We start from the raw sequence: 23,589 nt of genomic DNA on the forward strand, positions 1-23,589 counted from the left end.
CATACCGGACAGTGAAGTTCTGGGTGCTTTACATGTATCCATTTTTTTCATCCTGATTTAACTTGAGTTCTCTGGAAAACGGAGCCCAGGGCAAATCTTTTGCACAATCCCAGGGCAGCGAGAGTGAGAGAGAAAAGAAATGAGACAGATGTGTAGCCATGTAGGGTGCCTGATCAAACTGTACTTCAAGGGAACAAGAAAAATGAAGAAGTTTTCTGTCGTCCCATATCTTCCATCCCTTTTTGGTCAAAAATTGCTGCATGGGGGGCTAATTCCCTGCCCTTCTGGTTTGTGTCACCTGGCCCCTTCAGGCAGCCTCTGAAGAGGCCACATGCCACATGCTATAGCTTCGATCTTTATCCAAGTCTTGGCATGGAGGGAGGATGCAGAGCCTCAGTAGGTCAGTCAGGTCAGCCCAGACTCTGGAGCTACTGTAGCTCCCACTGCTGCGGGGGCAATCGAGGTCATGTCAGAACTTGGCAGTCAGCTAGGAGGGGCCAAGGCATCTGTGGACATCAACAGTGGCAGCAGCGGTGGCATCCAGGGGTCTCCATGAAAGGCTAAGAGCTGAGGAGCTAATGAGGCCAAGAGACTCTGAGAGGGCACATAAAATGTGTCCAATTAAATTCTCACAACACCCAAATGAGCTAGGGAACTGAAATATAGTGAGATTAGCAACTTGCCCAGGGTTACACATCTAGTAAATGACAGTGCTGGGATTCTAACTAGATGGTCTGGCTGGAGAGTTTGTGCTCTTAACCACAAGCTCACACAGGTCCTTTCCAGTTCAGCACAACCCAATATAAATCAGATTTACCGCTGAGAGCAGGTTTTATTTTGGAAACTTTAAAGATGGAGAAGGCCTAAGAGGAGAGATGCATGTTGAAGGGTTCAGAGGAAAACCTTGGCCCATCTGTCATTTTGCTCAGGAGTCGACCACTTTCTATTTGCCCAAGAATTCATGAACGATCCTCTGCCCTGAGTTGGGGATAAATACTGACCATTCCATAGGTCTTTAGACCTTCAGCAGATTTGCTCAACTCTTCAATTTCTCTGAGCTGTTGCTGAATAGCAGGGAACCTCCTCTCTTGTTTGTGGATATGCAGGAGGCCATATTTGATACTTTCGGAACCTATTTATTTGAACACTTTATTTAGTTGGGTTGATGTGGTAAGTTTGGGGATTTGGGGTTGATTAAGGAAGAGATAGGTTTATGAGAGGCAGTTAACACACAAACTTTATTTGGGTGGTACTTGGACAGGGTTGCATGAGAGGGAAAGTCCCTCACAGCTGGAGATTTTCCAGAGACAGTGGCATGAGGCCACCACCCAGAAGGGAAATAGGGCTAGAAACCTTGTGAAGGAGTAGGGGAAATCAGAGAGGGGGCTTATGTGTCTAGGTGATGTCACTCAGCAGCAAGGTGGAATTTCTCTGGATCAGAGAGCTCCGAAGAACAGCAGCAGTTTGGAGTCTTTTATAGCTACAGGATTTGTCCTATTTCTGGCTAGCACATGTTGGGTGCAGGTTGGGCATAGTTTCATGGCATATGTGAAGTAGGTGGGCTCTAAATAGCTAAAAATATGTTTATTTGGAATATATTTAAAGCAATTTGATGTATGAAAATTTGAATTTGGCACCAGTGAGCTTTGGGCTAACGATCCTAGCTTGTTGTGAAGATGTGAACAACAGGGGGGCCATTTTCACTTAATATACAGGGGCTATCTCTGGCCCATTTATATAATAGTTGGACAGGAAACTTTCCATTCATTCAGCTCTTCCATTGCTTCAGTGGGGCATTAGAATCTGAACGAGGTTCTTAGGGCAGCATGAGTCTGGAATTCCTGAAAACATGAGATGTTTCTCAAAGCCAATCACAACCTACTCCTCCGTTTTCTTCTAGTACTTCCACATGAATGAGAATGTCAGGCCCCGATAGACCCAAGAGATCAGCTCTCCACCTCCACCACTTTGTAGATGAGAAAGCTGCAACTCAACTAGGCAAAAAGTCTTTCCCAAGGTCACACAGCTCATTGTGGAAGGAGACTAGACCCAAACTAAGGTTTCCTGAATTTCACCCCGTTTCATTTGAGCATGACCCCTGCCATATCACATCAGTCAGTCCTTGGGCGTATATTTGCTAGGTGTGTCTCTCTCCAGTTTGGAAATGCTTCAGCTCATTTTTATGGAAGGGCACTTCAAAATGAACATCTCTCTTTCTACACCAAAAGGCTACTGTTAGGTACATGTCTGTACAAGCTGACACCCCTGTCTCTCTGTGTCAGAAGGTCCTGCAAATGATCACATAGCAGAAGTCCTGGACCATAATAAATTTCCCCTAAATTAATTTTAATCATAAAATTGAAGGGTCATATCTACACGAAGGTATCAGTACCAGAGCTCTAGGAAATCTTATCTTTGCCAAATAGTTTCCGATGTTGCATCTCGATGCACTTTCTTGCAAGAACTCTTAAAAATATCTTAGTAAATACCAAATGTAACTAAAAGAGATTAAAAATATTACAAAGCCCTGTGAGAAATATTCTAGCATCAGTTAATAGATTTGCTGACTCAATCTTGGAACACATTACTTGTGGATTTGAGATAAAGGATAGGAAGGCTCCCTGTTAGCATATTTGGGGGCCATTTGTGGTTTTATTGTACTGTTGCCGTTTATAGGGTTATGGATGGATTATTTATACAAGAGATAGGTATTTGTTCTTTCTCTGGTTTTAATTTTCCAAGAAATTAGAACATCTGTAACCCAACTTTGGGCAGGGATGCTGACTCAAAGAGTGAAGAAATCGAAGTCCAGTTTCACAACTAACATGTCTCTGGTTAAATTTCAAGACCATCACAGGACTTGTCAGCATCTTTATTCTTTTTCCCTTTAACCCTTCTCTCCTCACTACCTCTCCCATAAATAAAAGGCGAGAAGGAGAAGGACTAGAGTGTTACTATTGATTAAAGGGCTATTTGGAAAAGGATCCTATAGAGACTAGATTGCAGGGTAATTTGGCCATGTCCAGAATTCATGGTCAGCTGGGCAGCTTGATGCTCAAGACTGTCCACAATCCTTCCTGGTTGATAGAAGTTACACATGTTTTCTGGCCCTCTCTACTCCCACCCTACACAGAGTCACTGGCATTTTGCCTAAGAGTTCCTTGTCTTCTCTTTGTGTAGCACTTCATGTATATGTCAAAATATGATTACAGGGTTTTAATCCTTCTCATGATACCTTTGGCACTGAGGATGGAAACTAATCTCTCCCACTCTGTATCAGAGTTGTTTAAAATAATCAAGAATTCAGAAATCAGAGTGCTTTGGATTGAGGATGGAAGGCAAATCATTTCATTGACAAGCATTGGCCTATTCTAAACAATGATAGTTGGAAGTTTGCGTTAAATAATATGGTAAATCTATTTTTCATTTCTTCAAAGCCTTAAGGTCTTCAGGAGAAAGGGGAAGGGGAAAAGGGAAGGTATGGTTCTCACCGTGATGATGATGAGGTTCTTGAATGTGTATGGTGGTAGAGACACTAGGTCTGTGCTGATGCATTTTTTTCTCCCCAGTGAAGAAAGCCCAACGGGCCATGAGAGTGGGAAAGTGGTGGAAGGAAGATGGGGAGATTGGGAAGCCATGAGAGATGTACTAGATGATGACATGAGCTCCTTATGGAGTAGATCTTCCTCCGTTAGCTGGGGCTTCTGAGCTAGTTAGTGAAGTAGACACCTGGTTTGCCCCATTGAGGCTCTTCCTTATAAACTGGCAGAAACAGAGTCTACCTGAAATAACCCATGTATGTGTACATGTATATGTACATTTAATACTGATAAGGAAGATCATCATTAATTGGGAAAAAGAAGACAAAGTCAACTGGAACAACTGGTTAACCATTTAATAAAAAGAAGCCAGTTTAGCTCATGATCTCACACTTCGTAGTAAAGCGAATTCCACATAGATTAAAGAATTTAATGTTAAAAATTTTGGACTAGAAAAATATAGGTAAACATTTATATGACTGTTGGATGGGGAAAGATGTTCTAAGTTTAAAAGCATTGGAAGGAAAAGATTAATAGATCTGAGTCATGTCAGAAATCCCATAAATAAAATTAAAGGCCAGAAACAAATGGGGAGATTTTTTAACAAGTATTATTAAGGGCTAATAGCCTTAATTTATTTTTTTAAAAAACCTCTTACATAAATTGATGAGAAGCACCAAACTCCCTTGACCCCATGCCCCTCAATTCTCTCTTCCCTCTCAGAGTCATACTTCATAGATTTGTCTGCACATTTTATCTGCACTTCCCTATCTCCTTGATGCTCTCACCCTGACATCCGCCCCCATTGGTCCATTGAAACCTATCACCACTGACTTCCATGTAGCCAAACCAGAGGTCTCTTTTTGCCCCTTCTCCATGTCAGCTCTTCCTATCAATGACTTGACTGCTTCCTCTTTCTCCACAGCCTCTCTCCTTTCTTTGGCCTCTGAAATAATACATTTTTGTGTCTCTGGATGCTCTTTGTTCCTTCTTAGTTTCCTTTCTTGGGTAGGTACCATTTTCTTGGCCAGACCCCTAAACACCTGAGTTCCCTGGTTCTCAGTCCTGAGTCCTCTTGTCTTTCATTGACCATCTCCCTAGGTGATCTTATCCATTCCATGGATTTAGATACCATGTATAGCCTGACAACTCCCAGATTTATATTCACAATACAAGCCTCCCTTCTGAGTTCTATGTAGATTCATATATTGAACTGCCAACTTGACATCTCCATTGGCATGGTGCCCAGGCATATCAAATTTAAAACAGTGAAAGTTAAAGTCTTATTACCCCAATCCCCATCTGTCTTGACAACAAAAAAACTAAAAACTTGTTTCCCTTCCAGTCTTCTCCATCTTAATGAATGGCACCATCACTCACTGCTTGAAATAGAAACATGGTGATCATCCTTATTCTTCCCCTCACCCAGTCCTTCAGCAAAACCTTTCTATCTCCAAAATATATTTCAGACCTACCTACTTTTTTCCCATCCCCAGCTGGCTCACTCCAGCCAGCCTTCAGGGGTCTCCTCTCTTCTATTCCTACTCTCATTCTCCATCCCATTCTCCACGTAGTGGCTCAAGACATCTCTTTAAGATAAAAATTAGATCTGGTTATTCTTCAGTGTGTTCCCATTGTACTTTAAAGAAATCTCATATGCCTTACTATGGTCTACACTTGATTGGATCTTTCCTGACTTTCTAAACTCATCTCATGTCATTCTCTCCAACAGCCACTTTGTATCTGCCATATTGCTCTCTTCTCAATTCCCCAACACTTCTAGGTCTTCACTACCTCAAGGCCTTTGCACGTGCTATGCTCCTTTCTCTGCCGAGAAACCTCTTACCTTGAACTCTTCTCATTCAAGTTTCTATTTCAATGCAGTCTTCCTAGTGAGTCCTTCTATTACTCCCCCCGTTTTATTTTCTCTCTCTGTACCCTGTTTATTTCTTTTATAGCATATAGCACATTTTGTAATTTTATATTTAATTTGTTAAATTGTCTTCTTCACTAGAAAGCAAACTTCACAAGGGCTGAGAAGATCCATTATTTACCAATATATATATATCCAACGACTAGCACATTAGAGGTTCTCAACCAATAATTTTTGAATGAGGAAATTAATAAGTGAATGAAAAATTAAATAGGTTAATGAGCAGATAGTTTACTAAAAGAAAAATACAAGTGGCCTAATTAATACATATGAAGCACCTAGATTAGTGCCTGGTACATACTAAGCCCTCAATATATCTAATTATTGTTATTCTTATATTAATAATATTTAATATTATTTGTTAAATTAATAATAATATCACCCAAACTAATAGTCACATTTAAAGACCAAGAAGATATCAGTTTCTGCTTTTTAAATGAACTAAGATTAAAAAAATAAGATGGTCAACATTTTGATGAGATGGGTACTTTTTAAAGGTAATTACTAAGTGATTTGACCAAAAACAATTAGGACAAAAGCAAGTCAGTTAGTATAACAAGTGATCAGGATGATTTGTTCAAAAACAAGTACTGCTAGGTACTGGTTATTAAGATACTGGTTTTTGAACTATGGAGGTGATGCCTTTAAACTTTTTCTTTCAGGTTAAGCTTTTTTCCTTGTCCACTTTTCAGAGGTTTTTGATTTTATTTTTACTTTTACATTTTTTTTCTTTTCAACAATTAATCCTTTGCTTCTATGTTTTTGACAAGGAAAAAATCTGAATGTACAACAATAGGGGATTTGTTGAGATATGTTAATTTTCTAACAATAGGGGATTAGATGGAAAAAAACAATATTTAGAGCATATAAAGAGTTGAAAAACTGCCCTGTGGTGTAACAAAATTACCAAGACCAGAAAAAGCAATAACTGACAGTAGACATTTTCAGCAAAACTGCTTTTTAATCAGATGATTATGTTGACCAATTTGCTTTTGGCCACATTGTCTAGACCTTTAGACCTATAATTTCACTGTGAAAGCAAAAATTAGAAGTGTAGTCAAAGATTTATGTGCAAAGATACTTGTCAAATTTAGCAATGACTCAGAAAAAAAAACCCATAAAACAAAACATCCAACAATAGTGGAGTGGTCCAACATGAGGGTGAGTGTCTAGGAACAAGTAGAAGCACTGTTTTTTTATCTTATAGGATACTGGGGACCGGCACTCGTTAGTACAGTTACTTAGAGTGATTTGCTTAAGCAATATAGTATAGTAAGATTGAGAATTTGAGTGCATTTCCCAAAAAATCACTAAATCATAAAGTGTTTTTAAAATAGTTCCCCCAAAGCAATGTAGAAGCATTTATTACGGCTCTGACACATGACACAAAATTGCTGCCACTTGCTTTTAAGGGAGGTCAGCCTGGTAGTAAAAGCAGCAGCACTCAGGAATCAATGGGCAAAAGGAGCAGTGGCAAAATTCAAGATTATTTCCTTTGCCACACTCATACATAGCAACATAGCACGCGCTATTCTTTTTCGTGGGAAGATGTTTTTAAGCCATATGGCTTCCATGTGGAAGTAATTTCATCTCTTAATTAAGATCACATTTATGAATAAAAGCAGAGGAAGGAAGCCAGCTTGACAAGGGTATCATACCAAAAGCCAGGGTAAGTGGGAAGTCTTTGTTTTGTGGTCATTATTGGAGTAGTGTGTGAGACTCATTAAGGACTTGGTTCTGACATATTTATAGAGAAAGAGACACAAGGTTTTCCTGGATTTGGTAGCACCCCTGTTGTTGCAAGTTAGCCAAAATTTACCCTTAACTCTTATGAAGAGTTACATTACTTACCTTCTAGAAGCTTTCCCTGCATGATATATGAACCATACAATTTTAAGCCATTAGGCTTTTCGAATATAGGCTAAAACCTATAAGGAAGGTTTCCTAAATACTTTCAATAGAGAATTATGAAATGGGAAGAAGAAAGACGAAGAGATTTTAGTACCTGCAGGCATTATTAATCAGAACCAAAACAGAGAAAAGAAAAAAAAAAAACTATTGCATTAGTTCTGTCCATGCTGAAACAGATTTATAGAGGAATGTTTTCTTTTAGTTTGTCATGGACCAATTTATTTTAATCCTATGGAAATAGGTACATTGATAACCAAGTTTTAATCAGAAAAGAATGATTTAATTAAATATTCATTCCATTTTGAGGCTGTATTAATAGTTTAATACTATACATAAAAATAAACAAAACAGAAGGAAAGAATGTGGCTAATGGTGATATTTCTTTACTATTCAAAATCAGCAGTGTGTGTAATACAAAAGCTAAATCCAGGTTTGCTCGAAGCATATTCAAAGCTGGCACTATCATCTTTGAGTTAAATAAACACAATTTACACTTGCTATTTCAACAGAGTTACCGTGGAAGATCAAAATTAAAAAACGAAACCTACCTGCTTTTCAAAAGTTTGTGTGTGTATGTGTACATACAGACACCTACATACACACTCATGGGAACAGCTTCCAAATGGAGTTTTATCTCATTATATATTAATTAAAATAGAATAATGTACATTGCGTTTTGGGGGACTTGGGGTAGTTGATTATTCAAGAAGTATTACATTGAAACCCTCAATGATCCAATTGTCAATATGAAAAAATACTAGAATTGGAATTATAGTTTAGGTTATAGATATTGTGAAAAACGCCTCCCAAATGAATTAAAATTTTTCTCTTAGCCTTTTTTACACTGTAAGACAATAGGGTATATTTGTGGCTTTATAAAGTCTCTCATTTGTTTCTGTTTAAAAATTTTTTCAATGAATAGATAAATGAATATAGAACACTGTGCGTTTGCGTGTGTGTACACATGTGCATGTATGTGTGTGTCCGTGTAGCTGTAGTCTTAGAGAGGTAGATTACTATTTGGGGGACAGTATGGATCAGGTTGAGAAGCTAGAGGCAGGGAAGAAAGAAGCAAAAGGGCCAGGCAGGAGGGCAGATTTATGACTCAGGTTGAGGGCAAGAAGGGAGCGAGTTTACCAGAGGCCCCCAACTAACTCCCCACAACACTAGCTGCCTTCCCTCACCCCAGCCACGTTCTCGCTCCTCTACAGCTCTAGTCTGAGAAATCAGAAAGAAATTAAAAAATTAAAGTGTGGAGGAAAACATTAGCCTCCTGACTCAAAATTTCAGAACTAGAAATAGACTTAAACATCAGTCAGTCCCCCTACAAGGTTTTGAGATGAGTGAACCAAACCCAGAAGAAAATAAGTGCTTTACTAGTCAGTGGGAAAAGCAATACTAGCATCAAAGACTCCTGGTTTTCAGTTAAAGATTATTTTTAGGACCAGATTCTAGGAGAATACTAATAAAAATTGAACCAAGAACGTCTTGTGATTAATCTCTTCACTGTAGGAAGGGATACTGCATCTGCCACCATGGCAGAGGTTGAGAAAGATGCTTAAACCAAACAGGGATCCTTTGTCTGAGAGCAAAATGTTGCCCAAGCAGAGGAGTCAGTCACCCTTGATCTTTCCAGAGGTAATTTTAGAAGTCTTCGTCAGACAAAACCAATCCCCTTCCAGATGGTGCCTTACACACCTAATGATCCTAGACAACCAGATCCTATGTCCCTTGTGTGCTGCCCTTCTTTTATGTATGTTTCAAGTTCTTCAGATTGATTGTGAATCTTTGGCCTTAGGTTGCCCTTGATGTCACAGGTCTTTCTGGTTTCATTTATGTATGCACAGGGGAATTTGCTTTTGCAGGCTTTGAAGCTATATTAATGCCGCTTGACCTTCTCAGCCATGCAAAACTATCTTCCAGACCATTTTAAACACCAAAGCTTCAATAGCAGACATTCACAGGAAAGGCAAAAATCTTTGGATGGTCAACATTATTTACAATTCTCTATTCCAAAATTTAATGTATATACGCTTTGACCATACCAAATTCACCTGTCCTGAAGAGAGGTATTACTTCTCTTACATGTAGGTAAGGATGTTGATGAGCACCATATGTATACTGTCAATAAATATATTATTATACATGGAATTTTCTATTATGAAACATCATTCAATAAATATTTATTAAACACCTACTGTGTGACAGACACAGTTGGTTAGCCCTGGGGATTCAGTGGTGAAAAAGGCAGAAAAGTTCATGTCCTCATGGAACTTACATAATTATTCTCTGCAAAATTACACCAGAGCCCAGAATTATTTACTATCCTTGATAAAGGCGTAATTTTTGTCTACTTACAAATGCTTGTTGTTAATGAATGTAAGCTTTTTATTAAAGTATAACATAAACACAGAAAAGCAAACAAATCAAGTGTACAGCTCAGAGAATTTTCACCAAGTGAACACACCCATGAAACCAGCAGCCAGGTCAAGAAACAGAACATTATCAGCTCCCAGAAGCACTCTTATTAACTTTTTCTAGTGGTTAACCTTCCCAGGGTAACTGCTTTTCTGACTTTTGACACCATAGATTAGTCTGGCCTTGCTTGAACTTTATAGAAATGGAATTATATGGTATATGATCTGTGTCTGCCTTCATTTGCTCAATATTTGGCTTGTAAGATTCATCTAAGTTGTAGCATGTAGTTGGGTTTATTCATTCTCCCTGCTGCATTCCACTGTATATTTTAATTTGTTTATCCATTCTATTGTTAAAGACATTTGGGCTATTTCTAGTTTGGGCTAGAAATCAACAGTTCATGATTAAGATTCTTGTACATGTCTTTAGGTGAACATTTCTGTTGGGTATACATCTACGAGTTGAAATATTGATTGGGTCATAGGTTATGCATATATTCATCCATACTACATACTGCCAAAAAGTTCTCCAAAGTGTTTGTACCAAGTTATAGTCCCACCAGCAGCATATGAAAATTCCAGTTACTCCACATCCTTACCAGCCTTAGTGTTATGTGCTTTTTCATTTTCATGTGTATTTTTAAGCTAAAAAAAGTAGAATAGAACCACTGGGGCCTCGTGATAAACAATGAGACATCATAAAGTTCATAGCAACAGTGCTAATCCCTTGGATTCTAGTCTGTGCCAATGATTCAAGATGGTATTATATTGAATTACAAACTCTGCTTAACTTATGATGGAATCAAAGCCACTGTTTACAATGGAAAATCCTGCAAAAGTTTGCCTTTCTTATATTTTGGCGCTGCGGCTTTTTCAAGTCAGCAGTGGTGGACCACCTTTTTTTGCCAGAGGGCCAAGTAAGAAAAACTAAAAATATGTAGAGGCCACTTTTTTGAATTTCAAAATGGAAATGGCTTTCTTGAGTCCTGGGGAAGAAATAAATATTTGGATGTGAGACGACCTATCATATCAAATGGAAGACTGGAAGTGAGAAAGTTGGAGCAACTATTGGCCAGTAAATTGCTGACATCAGACTATATTTGAGAAACGCCTGTAGGGATACGGTTGTCATCCTGAAATTAGCTTGTCAATCATATTGCAAAGCTAGGAGGGCAACCATGACCCTTAAGAGGAGCTGAAGCAGCCCTGCCTGGCTTTAACAATACTTCGCTAGGTGGAGCTGTGAATATAATGGCCCAGGCCTCTTACAAAGGGCCCAGCTCAAGTAAAGAAGACCCTTATTCTTAGAAAAACATTGACGGCTTTTTTTTTCTTTTCAGTCCAAGGTTTACACTCGCACACCAACCTTATATTTGGACTTCAAATTGGACCCTGGAGCAAAACATTCCCAGCCTATTCCTAAAGGTATGATGGATTCTGGGGTTTAGTAATCATGTCAGAAAAACAAACAAACAAACAACAACAACAAAAAACAAAACAAGGAGCTGCTTTCTCTAGAATGTTCTTGTTTCTGAAACTCAGCATAAAGTTCTATGAACTTCGTTTATGTTTAATTATGTTTAAATTAATGAATACTGCTGGGGCCTTTCAAGTTAAGAAAATCAGAAGGAATTCACAGAATGTTAAGGTTGGCCCCTCTGAGCCACATCCCTCAATTTACAGGTGTGGACACTAAGGCCCAACAGATTGGTCACTTCCTTAAGGCCACATAAAGACTTATTGGCCCAGATAGGGCGAGTAAAATACACCTGTCTCCTGCCTTTCCAGCCCCTGTTGACTCACAGTATTCCTGGAGGCAAATTCAGACCTGTGTTACTCAAAAACAAGTGCATACTTGATTGAGATACAGGTTCTGCTTGATATAGGTATTGTCATGGGAAGTGTTACCTTTAGGTTGATGTTTGAACTTACTTAAAGAATAATTAGAAAATTCCCAAGTATTTAAGGTCAATTTTATTTTAAAAAATGGCTATACCCAAGGTCATTAGGCATCAACTTTGAACCCATTATTTTGTTCTTTGTTTTTTTATTCTGGCTATTTTAAAAAATAATTTTATTTAAAAGTTTTTAAAAATTAATTTTATTTTTTATTGATGTAAGATGTACATATTTTGGGGGCACATGTGATAATTTAATGCAGTCATATAATTTGTAAAGATCAAATCAGTGTGGTGTGAATGATTTTTTAAATGTGTTATTGAATTCAGTTTGCTTGTATTTTGTTGAGGATTTTTGCATGTACGTTCATCAATAATATTGGCCTGTAGTATTCTTTTTTTGTTGTGTCATTGTCTGGTTTTGGTATCAGGGTAATGTTAGCCTCATTGAATGAGTTTGAAAGTATTCCCTCATTTGAAGTTTTCTGAACAATTTGAGTTGAATTGGTATTAGTTCTTTATTTTTTTTTAATTCAGAATATTATGGGGGTACAAATATTTTGGTTACATGAAATGCATTTGCCTCGCCCAAGCCAGGGCTACAAGTGTATCCTTCCCCCATACAGTGTGCACCGTTTCCATTAGCTGTGTATTTACTCCCTCAGCCCCCCACACCTGACCAGCACCCAGTGAGTATTACTACCGTGTGAGCACCTTAGTGTTGATCAGTTAGTACCAATTTGATGGCGAGTACATGTGGTGCTTGTTTTTTCATTCTTGTGATACCTCACTTCAGAGAATGGGCTCGATCTCTATCCAGGATAATATTAAGAGGTGCTAGTTCACCATTGTTTTTTGTAGTTGAGTAGTATTCCATGGTATACATATACCACATTTTATTAATCCACTCAGGGATTGACAGGCACTTGGGTTGTTTCCACATCTTTGCAATTGTGAATTGTGCTGCTATAAACATTCAAGTGCAGATGTCTTTATTATAGAATGCCTTTTTTTCCTTTGGATAGATGCCTAGTAGTGGGATTGCTGGATCAAATGGTATTTCTATTTTTATCTCTTTGAGGTATCTCCATTTTACTTTCCACAGAGTCTTGTACTAATTTGCAGTCCCACCAGCAGTGTAAGAGTGTTCTAATCTCTCCACATCCACGCCAGCATTTGTTATTTTGGGACTTTTTGATAGAGGCCATTCTCGCTGGAGTTAGGTGATATGTCATTGTAGTTTCGATTTGCATTTCCCCGATGATTAGAGATACTGAGCAGAATTCAGCAGTGAATCCGTCATGTCCTAGGCTTTTCTTTGTTGGGAGACCTTTTATTATGGCTTTAACCTCATCACTTGTTATTGGTTTGTTGAGGTTTTCTGTTTCTTCATGGTTCGATCTTGGTAGGTTGTATGTGTCCAGAAATTTATTCATTCTTCTAGGTTTTCCAATTTGTTGTCATATAGTTGTTCATAATAGTCTCTAATGATTTTTTGTATTTCTGTGGTCTCAGTTATGTCTTCTTTTTTATTTCTGATTTTGTTTATTTGGGTCTTTCTTTTTTTATTAGGCTAGGTAAAGGTTTTTCAATTTTGTTTACCTTTTCAAAAAACCAACTTTTCATTTTGTTGATCTTCTGTATTGATTTTTAGTTTCAATTTCATTTATTTCTCCTCTGATCTTCATAATTTCTGTCCTTTTACTAATTTTGGGTTTCATTCTGGCTGTTTCTAAGTACAGAAAAAGTTTTAGATTCATTTGCTTAAACATATGCCTACACTATGCATCATTTTTAGAACAATACGTGTGAGTGTGCATGTGCTTTAACTTTTTAGTGCAGTGCTTTTTTCTTTTGCTCTTGAGTTTGCTTCCCTCCAATCCCTTTTCCTCTTATATATCCCGGGTCTAGACTATATCTCACATCGATTCTTGAATTATATCTTGCTATATTTTTCTCCACACTTATTTTTATATATTGACATATATGTATATTCAAATATACACACATATAAGGTTATTTTGTCATTGTTTTACTGAAAAGGAATCATTATAAATACTTTTTGCCTCTTGTTTATTGGACCGAACAATACTTCATGGAAATCCTTCCCAATTTACTCGTATGGCTCTTTTTAACAGTGACATTCTACATCATGGGCTTACTATTATGTATTTAGGTATTTCCTGTTTGTTTTCAAAAACATTTTTGGAGGAATGCAAAAGCAAGTAGCTTAGAAATGCATGTTTAGCATTGAGTCTCTTTAAATCCACTTTGAACAAGTCTGTTATGAACCCAGCTATGAAGCAAAAGAACCTGTCTTTTCTAAGACATCATTTCCAGTTATAGTGTGTTCTGTCTTCCTCAGTCTTTCTCTCCCTCCTGCCCCCTCCCTCCTTTTTCTCTCTCTCTTTCTCACACACACACAAACACACACACACTCGCACTCACACTCATCCATACTTCATTGCATTCGGTGACAAATGCAAAGTTTGAGACTTCCTTGTCTAGTGCCAAACAAACAATTAATTCAAGTATTACAAAGCACTTATTATTTGCAGATCTGATAGTCCTGGCTACCTGTAATCAGACATACCGGATGATAAAATTATGCTGTGTAAATTTTATTATGAAGTCATTGAAATCAAGGTCACCCTTTGTGTTTTTCTTAATCACCTTTCCAGGTCAAACTCCATCATAAACTCCAAGGACTGTCTAAATTCATTTTATTTGGGTGCTTTGTTGCATCAAACATTCCATGAAATGGTGAGCCATTGGCTGGGTGCTGGACATGTTTTGTTTATAATATTTTGATTGTTTTGTTACTCATGGTAAAGGGATTTGACATGGATGTCTGGGTTATGTTTGGCTTTTGGCATATGCTTTGCAGTCTAACTAATTTAATGTTGACTTGCTTGTATCATTACCAGACTAATTGGATAGAAAGGGAAGCATACACTGCTACCATTCCATCCCTGATACTGGGAAAATGCATATGTCCCAAAGCAAATTCAATTAAGGGAGACTAGAAACATTTTTCATGAATCAGACTAGGTTTTATCTGAATTCCTTCCCATAAATAGTATTAGAATCGATTTTTACCATCTCTTTATTTCCTTTGGGCTAAGCACGTTTCTACTGGGTTGAGCTAATCTCGCAGAAAACAGATGTTTCATGCAGTGATGATTTGGAAGGCAGTTGATATCAGGAATTGAGCTGGACGGTGCATCACTTAAAAAGAATCCAATTTGTTGAGTCTCTGACAGTACCAGATTCCTTTCACATTGGCCACACGTTTTTCATATTAGCTCTTGGCTAAAATAAGAATAAGTAGGTTTTTTTTTTTTTTTTTTTTTTTTTTTGCGGTGACTTTTACCATCTCTTACAAGGCAATCTGATTTTCCTTGCTGTAAACTGATTTACAGATAACACTGTTTGTTATCATTCATTGTGAAGGACATAAATTTGTATTTCTAGGAAAATGTCAATCTTTTCCAAGAAATCTATGCCTTCTGGTCGTTACGTTCCCCTTGTCTTCTGACTGATGGTATCACAGTTTGGTTCTCAACAGCCACTTTGTTTATTTTCCCCATCCTCCTTTACTGCACCTCTGCTTCTAGATACTTAAAAGCATGTTCTTGAATGTTGAAAATGGAGAAATGTTATAATATGGGAAAAACTTGATTTCGTGAGCTTTTTTGCTTTCCTCACCTCATAACTTTTCTTTAAGTATGTATAGATCAGTAAACATAATTTCTTTAGAGAACATGTAGTCTACCCCTCTGTGGTAGGCAGAATAATAGTCCTCAAAGATGTCCATGCAATAATGCCCAGAACCTGTGAATATGTTATATGATATGGCAAAAGGGACTTTGCAAATGTGACTAAAGGAAGACTCCTGAGATGGGGAGATTAGCACGGATAATTCAAGTGGCCCCAATGTCATCACAAGAGTCTGTATAAGTGAAAGAAGGAGACAGGGGAGTCAGAGTGTGACGATAGAAGCAGAGGTCAGAGCAATGTGATTGCTGATTTTGAAAATGGAAGGGACCACAAGCCAAGGACTTGGGGTAGCCTCTAGAAGCTGAAAAAGGCAAGGAAAGACATTCTCTCCTAGAGCCTCCAGAAGGAACACAGTCCTGCTGACACCTTGATTTTAGACCCATGAGGCCCATTTTTGGGCTTCTGACCTCCAAAACTACAAGATTGTAGATTTTTATTGTTTTAAGGCACTAAGTTTTGGGATCATTTGTTACAGCAACAATAGAAAACTGATACACCCTCTTAAATATTGCCCGTAATATTTTTGCTTCTGTGTTTACTTTCAAAGGAAAAAAAGGAAAGCAGCTGTATCTTCCTCAATTAAAAAGTAGATTTTAATGCCACTCATACAGTCATTACTTAGTGAGTCACATTAGTGTATATTTAAATAAGTCTTATAGTATTGATTTTCTATATGCTACATAACGTATTACCCAAAAAACTAATGCCTTAAAACAACATGTATTATCTCACAGTGTCTCACAACTTAGCTGTGTCCTCTGGCTCTGGGACCATTACAAGGCTGTGATCAAGGTGTCAGCTAGGGCTGCAGTATCCCAAGGCTCGACTGGGAAGGATTCGCTTCCAAGCTCATACTTATGTGGTTGTTGGCAGCATTTAGTTTCTTGAGGATTGTTGGCTAGAGTCTGCTCTCTGTTCCTTGCCGTGTGGGTCTCTACATAGGACAGCTCACAACATGGCCACTGGCTTCATCAGAGTTGCAAATGAGAGAGCAAAAGAGTATGAGCAAGATGGAAGGCAGAGTCTTTATGTAACCTAATCTCAGAAGTGACATCCCATCACTATTGCTGTATTCTCCTGGTTAGAAGGAGGTCACTAGGTGCTGCCCACATTCAGAGAGAGGGGATTTCACAGGGCAATACCAGGAAGGAGGGTCACGTGGATGGATATCTTAGAGTCTACCACCACATTTATCATCTTGGTTGAAAGTACCACACATTTTCCCATGTGGTCAATGACTCAAAAACAAGTAGTGATTTGAATAAGCCTAGAAAAATACATGGTGAGTTTTCCTCAGACTTCCTGCCTAAATGTCTTTCCATAGTCATTCTCTACTTTTAAGGAGAATACCCCATACATGAATCATTCATGCACAATTTTAGATTTTGGGATGCTTTCATAGAGAGAGCAAAAACTGATTTTGTTCGCTACATCAAATACATGATTTAATGCATGGGTGGTTTTTTGCAGAGCTCTCTACTTACCAGTAGTACATTAGAATATTCAATCACAGTTCCCTTCACACTTAGAATATACACATAACAGTTATGAATGTAAATCAATAAGTCTTCAGAGCAGTGATTAACTTGAACCAGAACCTGAAATACAAAATTATCCAGCGACAAGTTTCATATCATTTTCTTTTGGATGGGTTGTCTTTTTCATATTGATTTATAAGAGCTTTTTATATATTCTGGATACTAGTCATTGTCAGTTATTTGTGTTGCAAATATCTTGTCCCTTTTGCTTTGTTTTCCACTCTTCTATACTATATTTTAATAAAAATTCCTTACATGTATCAGTTTGTTCCTTAATGATTATTGCTCTCTGTGGCTTCTTTAATAATCTTTCCCTAACCAAAGATCATAAAAATGTTCTATTATAGATGCTTTGTTGTTTTGCCTTTCATATTGGTATATTTATTCCACCCGGAATTGGTTTTCTCTTATTATTATTTTTTTCAATTGACAGATAAAATTATATGTATAGTATACAATATGTTTTGAAGTATATATATATTGTAGAATGACTACATCTAGCTAATTAACATAGGCATTACCTCGCATAGTTGTCATTTTTGTGATGCCAACACTTATCCACTCTCTTATTATTTTTCAAGAATATAATACATTGTTATTAACTATAGTCACCATGTTGTACAATAGAGTTCTTGACCTTATTCCTACTATCTAACTAAAATTTTATATCCTTTGATGGAACTGATTTTCATGTGTGGTGAGGTACAATTGCATTTTTTTAAAATATGGTTTTGAGAAAGAGGAAAAATGGCAAAAACCCGTGATGGGGATGTCATAAACATTTTCAGAGTTCAATTCACTGAATCGTCCTATATTAATAATAATCATCACAAAATTAAATGCCTCCTGTTTGCTAGAAACTGCTCTAAGAATTTTCCCCATATTAACACCTGCAATCCTCATATCCCCATGAGGTAAGCACTGTGATTATCTCATTTTTCAAATGAAGAAACTGAGGTACAAAAAAGGTTAAGTAACTTACTCAAGATCAATTAGCTAGTGAGTATTGGGGACTCCAACCCACAAAGTCTGACTTTCACTAGGACTCTTAACTGCCATCCTGTCCTGAACCAAACAAATTAGTGAACCTTTAGTGACCAATACCCTATTAGTAGTGCCTTGGGCATATTGGTAAATAAATCCAAGATTTTGCAGATAGGTTAAAAAAATGACTATTCTTAAAAATTTTTGAAGTAATAATCTCACCAGTTTGAAAATTTTGTTGTGTTTTTCTTATATGTCATCTTTAGGAGAGAACAGATTAAATTGATGATCAATGTAAATTAAGAAACTATTTTAAGAATTTAAACACATTTCAATTTTGATAGAGGTGGGTTTTTTTTCCTATTTTGTAGGTGCTATTTAAACATATTTTTCTCATAAAAACAGTCAAGTATCTAGATGCATCCTTAAATAATCTTAGGGGTATTTATGACTTTCCCTGCTAGTATTCAGGTTTCTATTGTTTTTTGATCCTTTACTTAACCCTTAAAAGTCTGTATATTTTAGATCTTAACAGTCTGTAAACTTGGCTTCAATTTAAGTTCAAATGCCTAAAATAGCTTCTATTTTATAGCTCTAAATATAATTTATTGTGTCTACATATCTGAATTATTTTCTGAATTTTTCTGAGCAATTAAAAACTAGCTGTGAATATTTATATTTGAAGAGGAGACAAGTTCTGTTCAGATAAAACCAAGAAATAATAGTACCATGGATTACTTTAGTTAAATATTATGATATTAAATATCTTATTGGTGGGAAAACTTCAGTGCTAGGCACACAGAAGGCTGTATGCTGAGAGTTTACATTCCAAAGAGCATATATTGCTAATATATTTCTTATTCAAAATGTTAAATTTCGTTTATTTCTTAGTTTTTCTGATAGCTTCTGATGTAATGAATGTTCAATATTATGAACGTGGGCCAAACCATAAGGGAGGGTTATCCTATAGGTTGTAATTGTTCTTGTTTGAAGTCCAGGATCCTGAGAGACAGCTCTTAATGTCTTATGCCCATGGCTTAAAAACACAACCTATAGTATGATTGCTCCATAATGTATGAAGTGCATTCTGAGTGTATTTTATTCTTGAAAACCAGTTGTTTCAAGTGTCTTCATGTTTGTACCCTTCTGTGCAATATAGTTGGGCATTTTATTATTGATAAAATAAATCAAATTTGGTAAAATGGGCATTCTCTTGTTTTCTTGGATGCAGTTCCCGCAAGTTCATGTAATAACCTCTTTCCCAGACTGCAGAGCTACAAAGTCAACCCCTCTCTTTCTCATGCTTTTTGTGGTTAGTTATAACATGGGGGTTAAATGCCAATTCTTGGCAAGCTTGCAGATCTAATAGTGAGCTGTGAGTTGCTGTGTGATCAGAAAACTCACCTTACATCACCAATTCTAGACTGCAGTGTTGGGTGGGACACAAACAGCATCCTAAGTGCCATGAGGTTCTTGATGAGGACATTTTGGGAAACAGTGATCCTGCCAAGCTTTGCTCAGTGTATCGTGCAGTCCAAGAGGAGACTAGTTAGCTTGGTGTCTAGGGCGGTGCGGTGGGGACCATGGGGCCATCTCCATGGCAATGACTCTTCTCTGGCCTGGGTCATAGTCTCATCAGAAGCATGTAACCTCGTGACCTGCATACATTTGGAGGAAAATGGGAAGAGAAGAAAGGAGCAGGAAAGGGAACTACTATTTGTTATACACCTCCTAAGTGCCAGGCATTGGGTAGAGAAGGTTAAAAACATATAACACACACATGTATATATAGATGAATGTGGACATTTATATATGTTTATACAGACATACAGTGCCACTTGGTCATTACAGCAGCCCTGTGCTGAACCTGTTCTTTCCTTATTTTACAAACCAGCAAACAGGCTTGAAAAGGTTGAGAGTCTAGTCCTGGATCTCCCCAAGGGTGATGCGCTGATTTTTAAACCTGCACTTTCTGCCTGTGATAGTGTGTTTGTTTTTGTTATTGTTTTGTAGTTACTTAGTTAGTTTGTTTTCCATGCCTCCACAAAGCCCCTTTAAGGTTTGCCGCTTCCCTGTCTTTCCTCTACTCCCCAAGAGAGATTTTCTGGGTTAGAATTAAATACGGAGGCAGGACAGGCAGAGGGGCGATGACAGTGGAGAAGTGTCTGTCTGCCAGGGATAGGAGTCTGGGCTTGTTCTGGGGGAACAGGGGAGCATTGAGGGATTATAAGTGGGGCTTCTGGAAAGGTCCAATTCACTGTGTGTAGAAAATGGATTAGAGGCAACCAGTTAGGGGACATTTTTTTTTTTGCATATGTATGATTTTATCTTAAAAGAAAAGAAAGATATGAAATAAATATGGCAAACATATATGTTCATTATTTCATCCTTTCTGCTCATCTGAATTAAAAAATTAAAGTGTTGAAAATAAATGAAAATTCTTCTCTAAATCTGAGAGGAAAAGAAATTAGCAAACACTTTGGTCTAATGATGAGGAAACATCAAACAAACCCAAACTGAGGGGCATTCTATAAAAGAACCGGTCAGTGCTTTTAATGAAAGAAAGATTGAGGAAGTGTTTCAGATGAAAGAAGATTAGACATGACAACTAAGTGCAGCATGTGATCCTACATTGGATCCTGGCCTAGAAATTTGTTTTTCCTTTTTCCATAAAAGGCATTACTCAGACAATTGACATAATTTGAATATCCGTACATAGATAACAGTGATGTGTTGATGTTAGTTTCGTAATTTTTATAAGTGCACCATGGTTTGGTAGGAAAATATCCTTGTTTTTAGGAAATACAAACTGAAAATTATTTCAAGGTAAAGGGGCGTCATGTCTCAGGTTATTCTCAAATATTTCCAAAAAAAAGAATGACATATATTTATAGCAAGAAGAATGATAAAGCATATGTGGTAGCGTGTTAGCTTTTGGGAAATCTGGATGAATGGTATACGAGAATTCTCTGTGGTATTTTTGCAACTTTTCTGTATATCTGAAATTATTTTAAAGTAAAAGTTAAAAAATAATTTGGTGGAATGAGGTGGGGGAGGGGAGAACCAGGCAGGTCTGCCTCCTGTCCCAGGAGGCCAGGCGTGAAGTCCATGGTGAGGGAGTTGCCTGCCGAAGCTGAACTTCCAGGGGATTCCAGGGGGACGGGGTAGAGGCCCTTAGGAACCAAGGCTTCTTTGGGGTCCGGCTACCAGCGTGACCCAGAGTTTGGGGAAAGGTGCATTCTCTCCTTAGCCCCAATGCCTTCTCTCCTTCCTTCCTCAGAGCTGATGTCTGTTATGGACTTGGTGTGTCACCAGGCCATGTACTTCTACTTTCTTTGCACATACATGTATAGGGGGTATTAATAGTTGTAAGTTCATTGGAATAATGAACTCTAAGACTGAGGCCGGAGGAAAATGAACTGGGTTAAGGCAAGAAATGTAGGCCAAGAACAGCTCTCACTAGGGACATTTGCAAGAATTAGGAGCCTCCTTGGAAATGAGAGCAAATGCCACAGAAAATGATTTACATATTTAAAAGAAAAATTTTACATTTTTTCTGTTTGGCTAAAGGACGTTTGACTTAAATGTGTTGCTGACTTAACCATCCTAAGGGACCTGAAGGAAAATGTGACCTCCCAACGCATTTTATTTGTCATTGCCCAAGGGAAGGGAAGAGCTTCCCAGCTGCAAAGAGACAGTAGCTTGGAGACCGTATTTGTAGGAGAAAGGAAATTATAGGGGCTGTGACCTCTGACAGCAATAAAAATTTGGGGATGGCATCAATTCCCGGTGTAGGACATAAAAGTGGGAGGAGAGGTGGGGGAAGGAAGAAAGAAAGATAAGAAGGACCTGGAACTCTCCTAAGAGAGCTCTTGGCTGATGCAATCCTGCTCTTCGCAGGAAGGAATTCTAATAAATTGTGACAGTTGTTAAACTTATAGTAAGTATTCACATAGTTTGGGCCTTTGTTTTCTTTTGCAGTAGCCTTAAGAAACAATGCTCAATGGAAATTAAACAAGGTTTAATAAAAGCAAGGGCAGATAGATATCATGCTAAAAAGAAGAAAAGTAAATTGCCCCTTTTCCTGTTGCATTCTCTCGAACACTATGCTTTCCAACCAGCAAGATGAATTGTGTTATTACTGGCAAAGATGGACTCTGTATCCTAATAGGAAACTTTTACAAGGAGTAAAAATAGGTGAATGCACTTAATAAATTGACTTGGCCTTTCCTTTAAGCAAATGTCTGGTCCCTCTGAATCATGTAAAAAGATAAAAAAGGAAAGAAAACAGACCTAGACAATTACGTGTAGACGAGATTTCTGCTTGGAGGGTAAGTAGGAAGCAGAGGAGGTGGAGAAGAAATGAGATTAGAACAATCAAATGATCCGAAATAAAAACTTAGTTGAGCAATTTAGAGATGTAAGGTTTTGTCAAATGTGGAAACAGTTTTTTAATACCTTTAAACCATGAAGAAGGGATTAGTTATATAAATTATGACACACTCTTACAATGGAATGCTATGCAGTTTTTCCCAAGGATGAGTTACTTCTCTATGTTTTGACATAGAAAGTTGTCCAAAGTAGAACATTGAATTTGTTCCAGTTTTTAAGGAAATAATGTATAGTGCATAAAAGAAAAAAAACCTGAAAGCACAAATACCAAATTTCTAGCAATGTTTATGTCGGGGTAGGTATGACGTTTGCAGAAAGATTTTCAGTGTAGATGTTCCACACCTTCACACTTTTAAAATATTTTTAAATTTATGTGTTACTTTTTTAAAATCAGAAAAATAAAGCTATTTGTGCTTTGGAAAAGAAAGGGTGTGGAAACAACCCAAGTGCCTGTCAATCCATGAGTGGATTAATAAAATATGGTATATGTATACAATGGAATACTACTCAATTATAAGCACCTCTTATATTTTCCTGGATAGAGCTTGAGCCCATCCTCCGAAGTGCGGTATCACAAGAGTAGAAGAATAGGCACCCCATGTACTCACCATCAAACTGGCACTGAATGATCAACGCTAAGGTGCTCACATGGTAGTAATATTCTTTGGCAGTAGGGGGTTTGGGGGTGGGTAAACTCACAACTAATGGACGCGGTGAGCATTGTAGGGGGGAAAGGGCACGTCTCAAATCATGGTTGTAATGTGACAAAATCATAACATGTAACCAAAATTTCCCCCATAATTTCCTGAAATAAAAAAAAAAGAAATTTAAACAATTTTCAACGGCAAAATTTTTGAAAAAGCAAAGAAAGGGGTTTTTTTGTAGAGTATGATTATAAATCAAGCTAAATAGGAATAGGAAAACTCAGCATTCATTAGAAAACAGAGAAAGAAGTGCTCCAGCAGAGCCAGCCCATCCATGCAAGACTTGAACTGGGCTGTAAATTGTTGCCATGTGTTTTCAGCATCTACCACGAACCTCCCTTCCCAAAGGCGCACAACTTGAACACCCTGGCTGTGCCTTATTCATCTTTGTATCTCCACCCACAATGCATGCTCATGGTAGATGTTCAATAAATGGCAGTAGACCAGTTTTGGAAGACTAAGCAAGTGGGTGAACAAGGGAGAAGAAGAATGT

The 23,589-nt window shown here is 37.7% G+C and overlaps 1 protein-coding gene across 1 annotated transcript in view; it reads left to right on the top strand.

Moving 5' to 3' along the window:
• PIR (pirin (iron-binding nuclear protein)) overlaps window positions 1–23,589 on the top strand; it is an 88,785-nt gene that overhangs the window by 45,637 nt on the left and 19,559 nt on the right. The window contains exon 5 of the mRNA XM_012638705.1: window positions 11,141–11,225. Within this exon, the coding sequence (XP_012494159.1) occupies window positions 11,141–11,225 (85 nt within the window). The remainder of the gene's footprint in view (window positions 1–11,140; window positions 11,226–23,589) is intronic.

The sequence above is a fragment of the Propithecus coquereli genome, unplaced genomic scaffold, assembly GCF_000956105.1.
Source record: "Propithecus coquereli isolate 6110/MARCELLA unplaced genomic scaffold, Pcoq_1.0 Scaffold132, whole genome shotgun sequence".
NCBI classification, from domain to species: domain Eukaryota; kingdom Metazoa; phylum Chordata; class Mammalia; order Primates; family Indriidae; genus Propithecus; species Propithecus coquereli.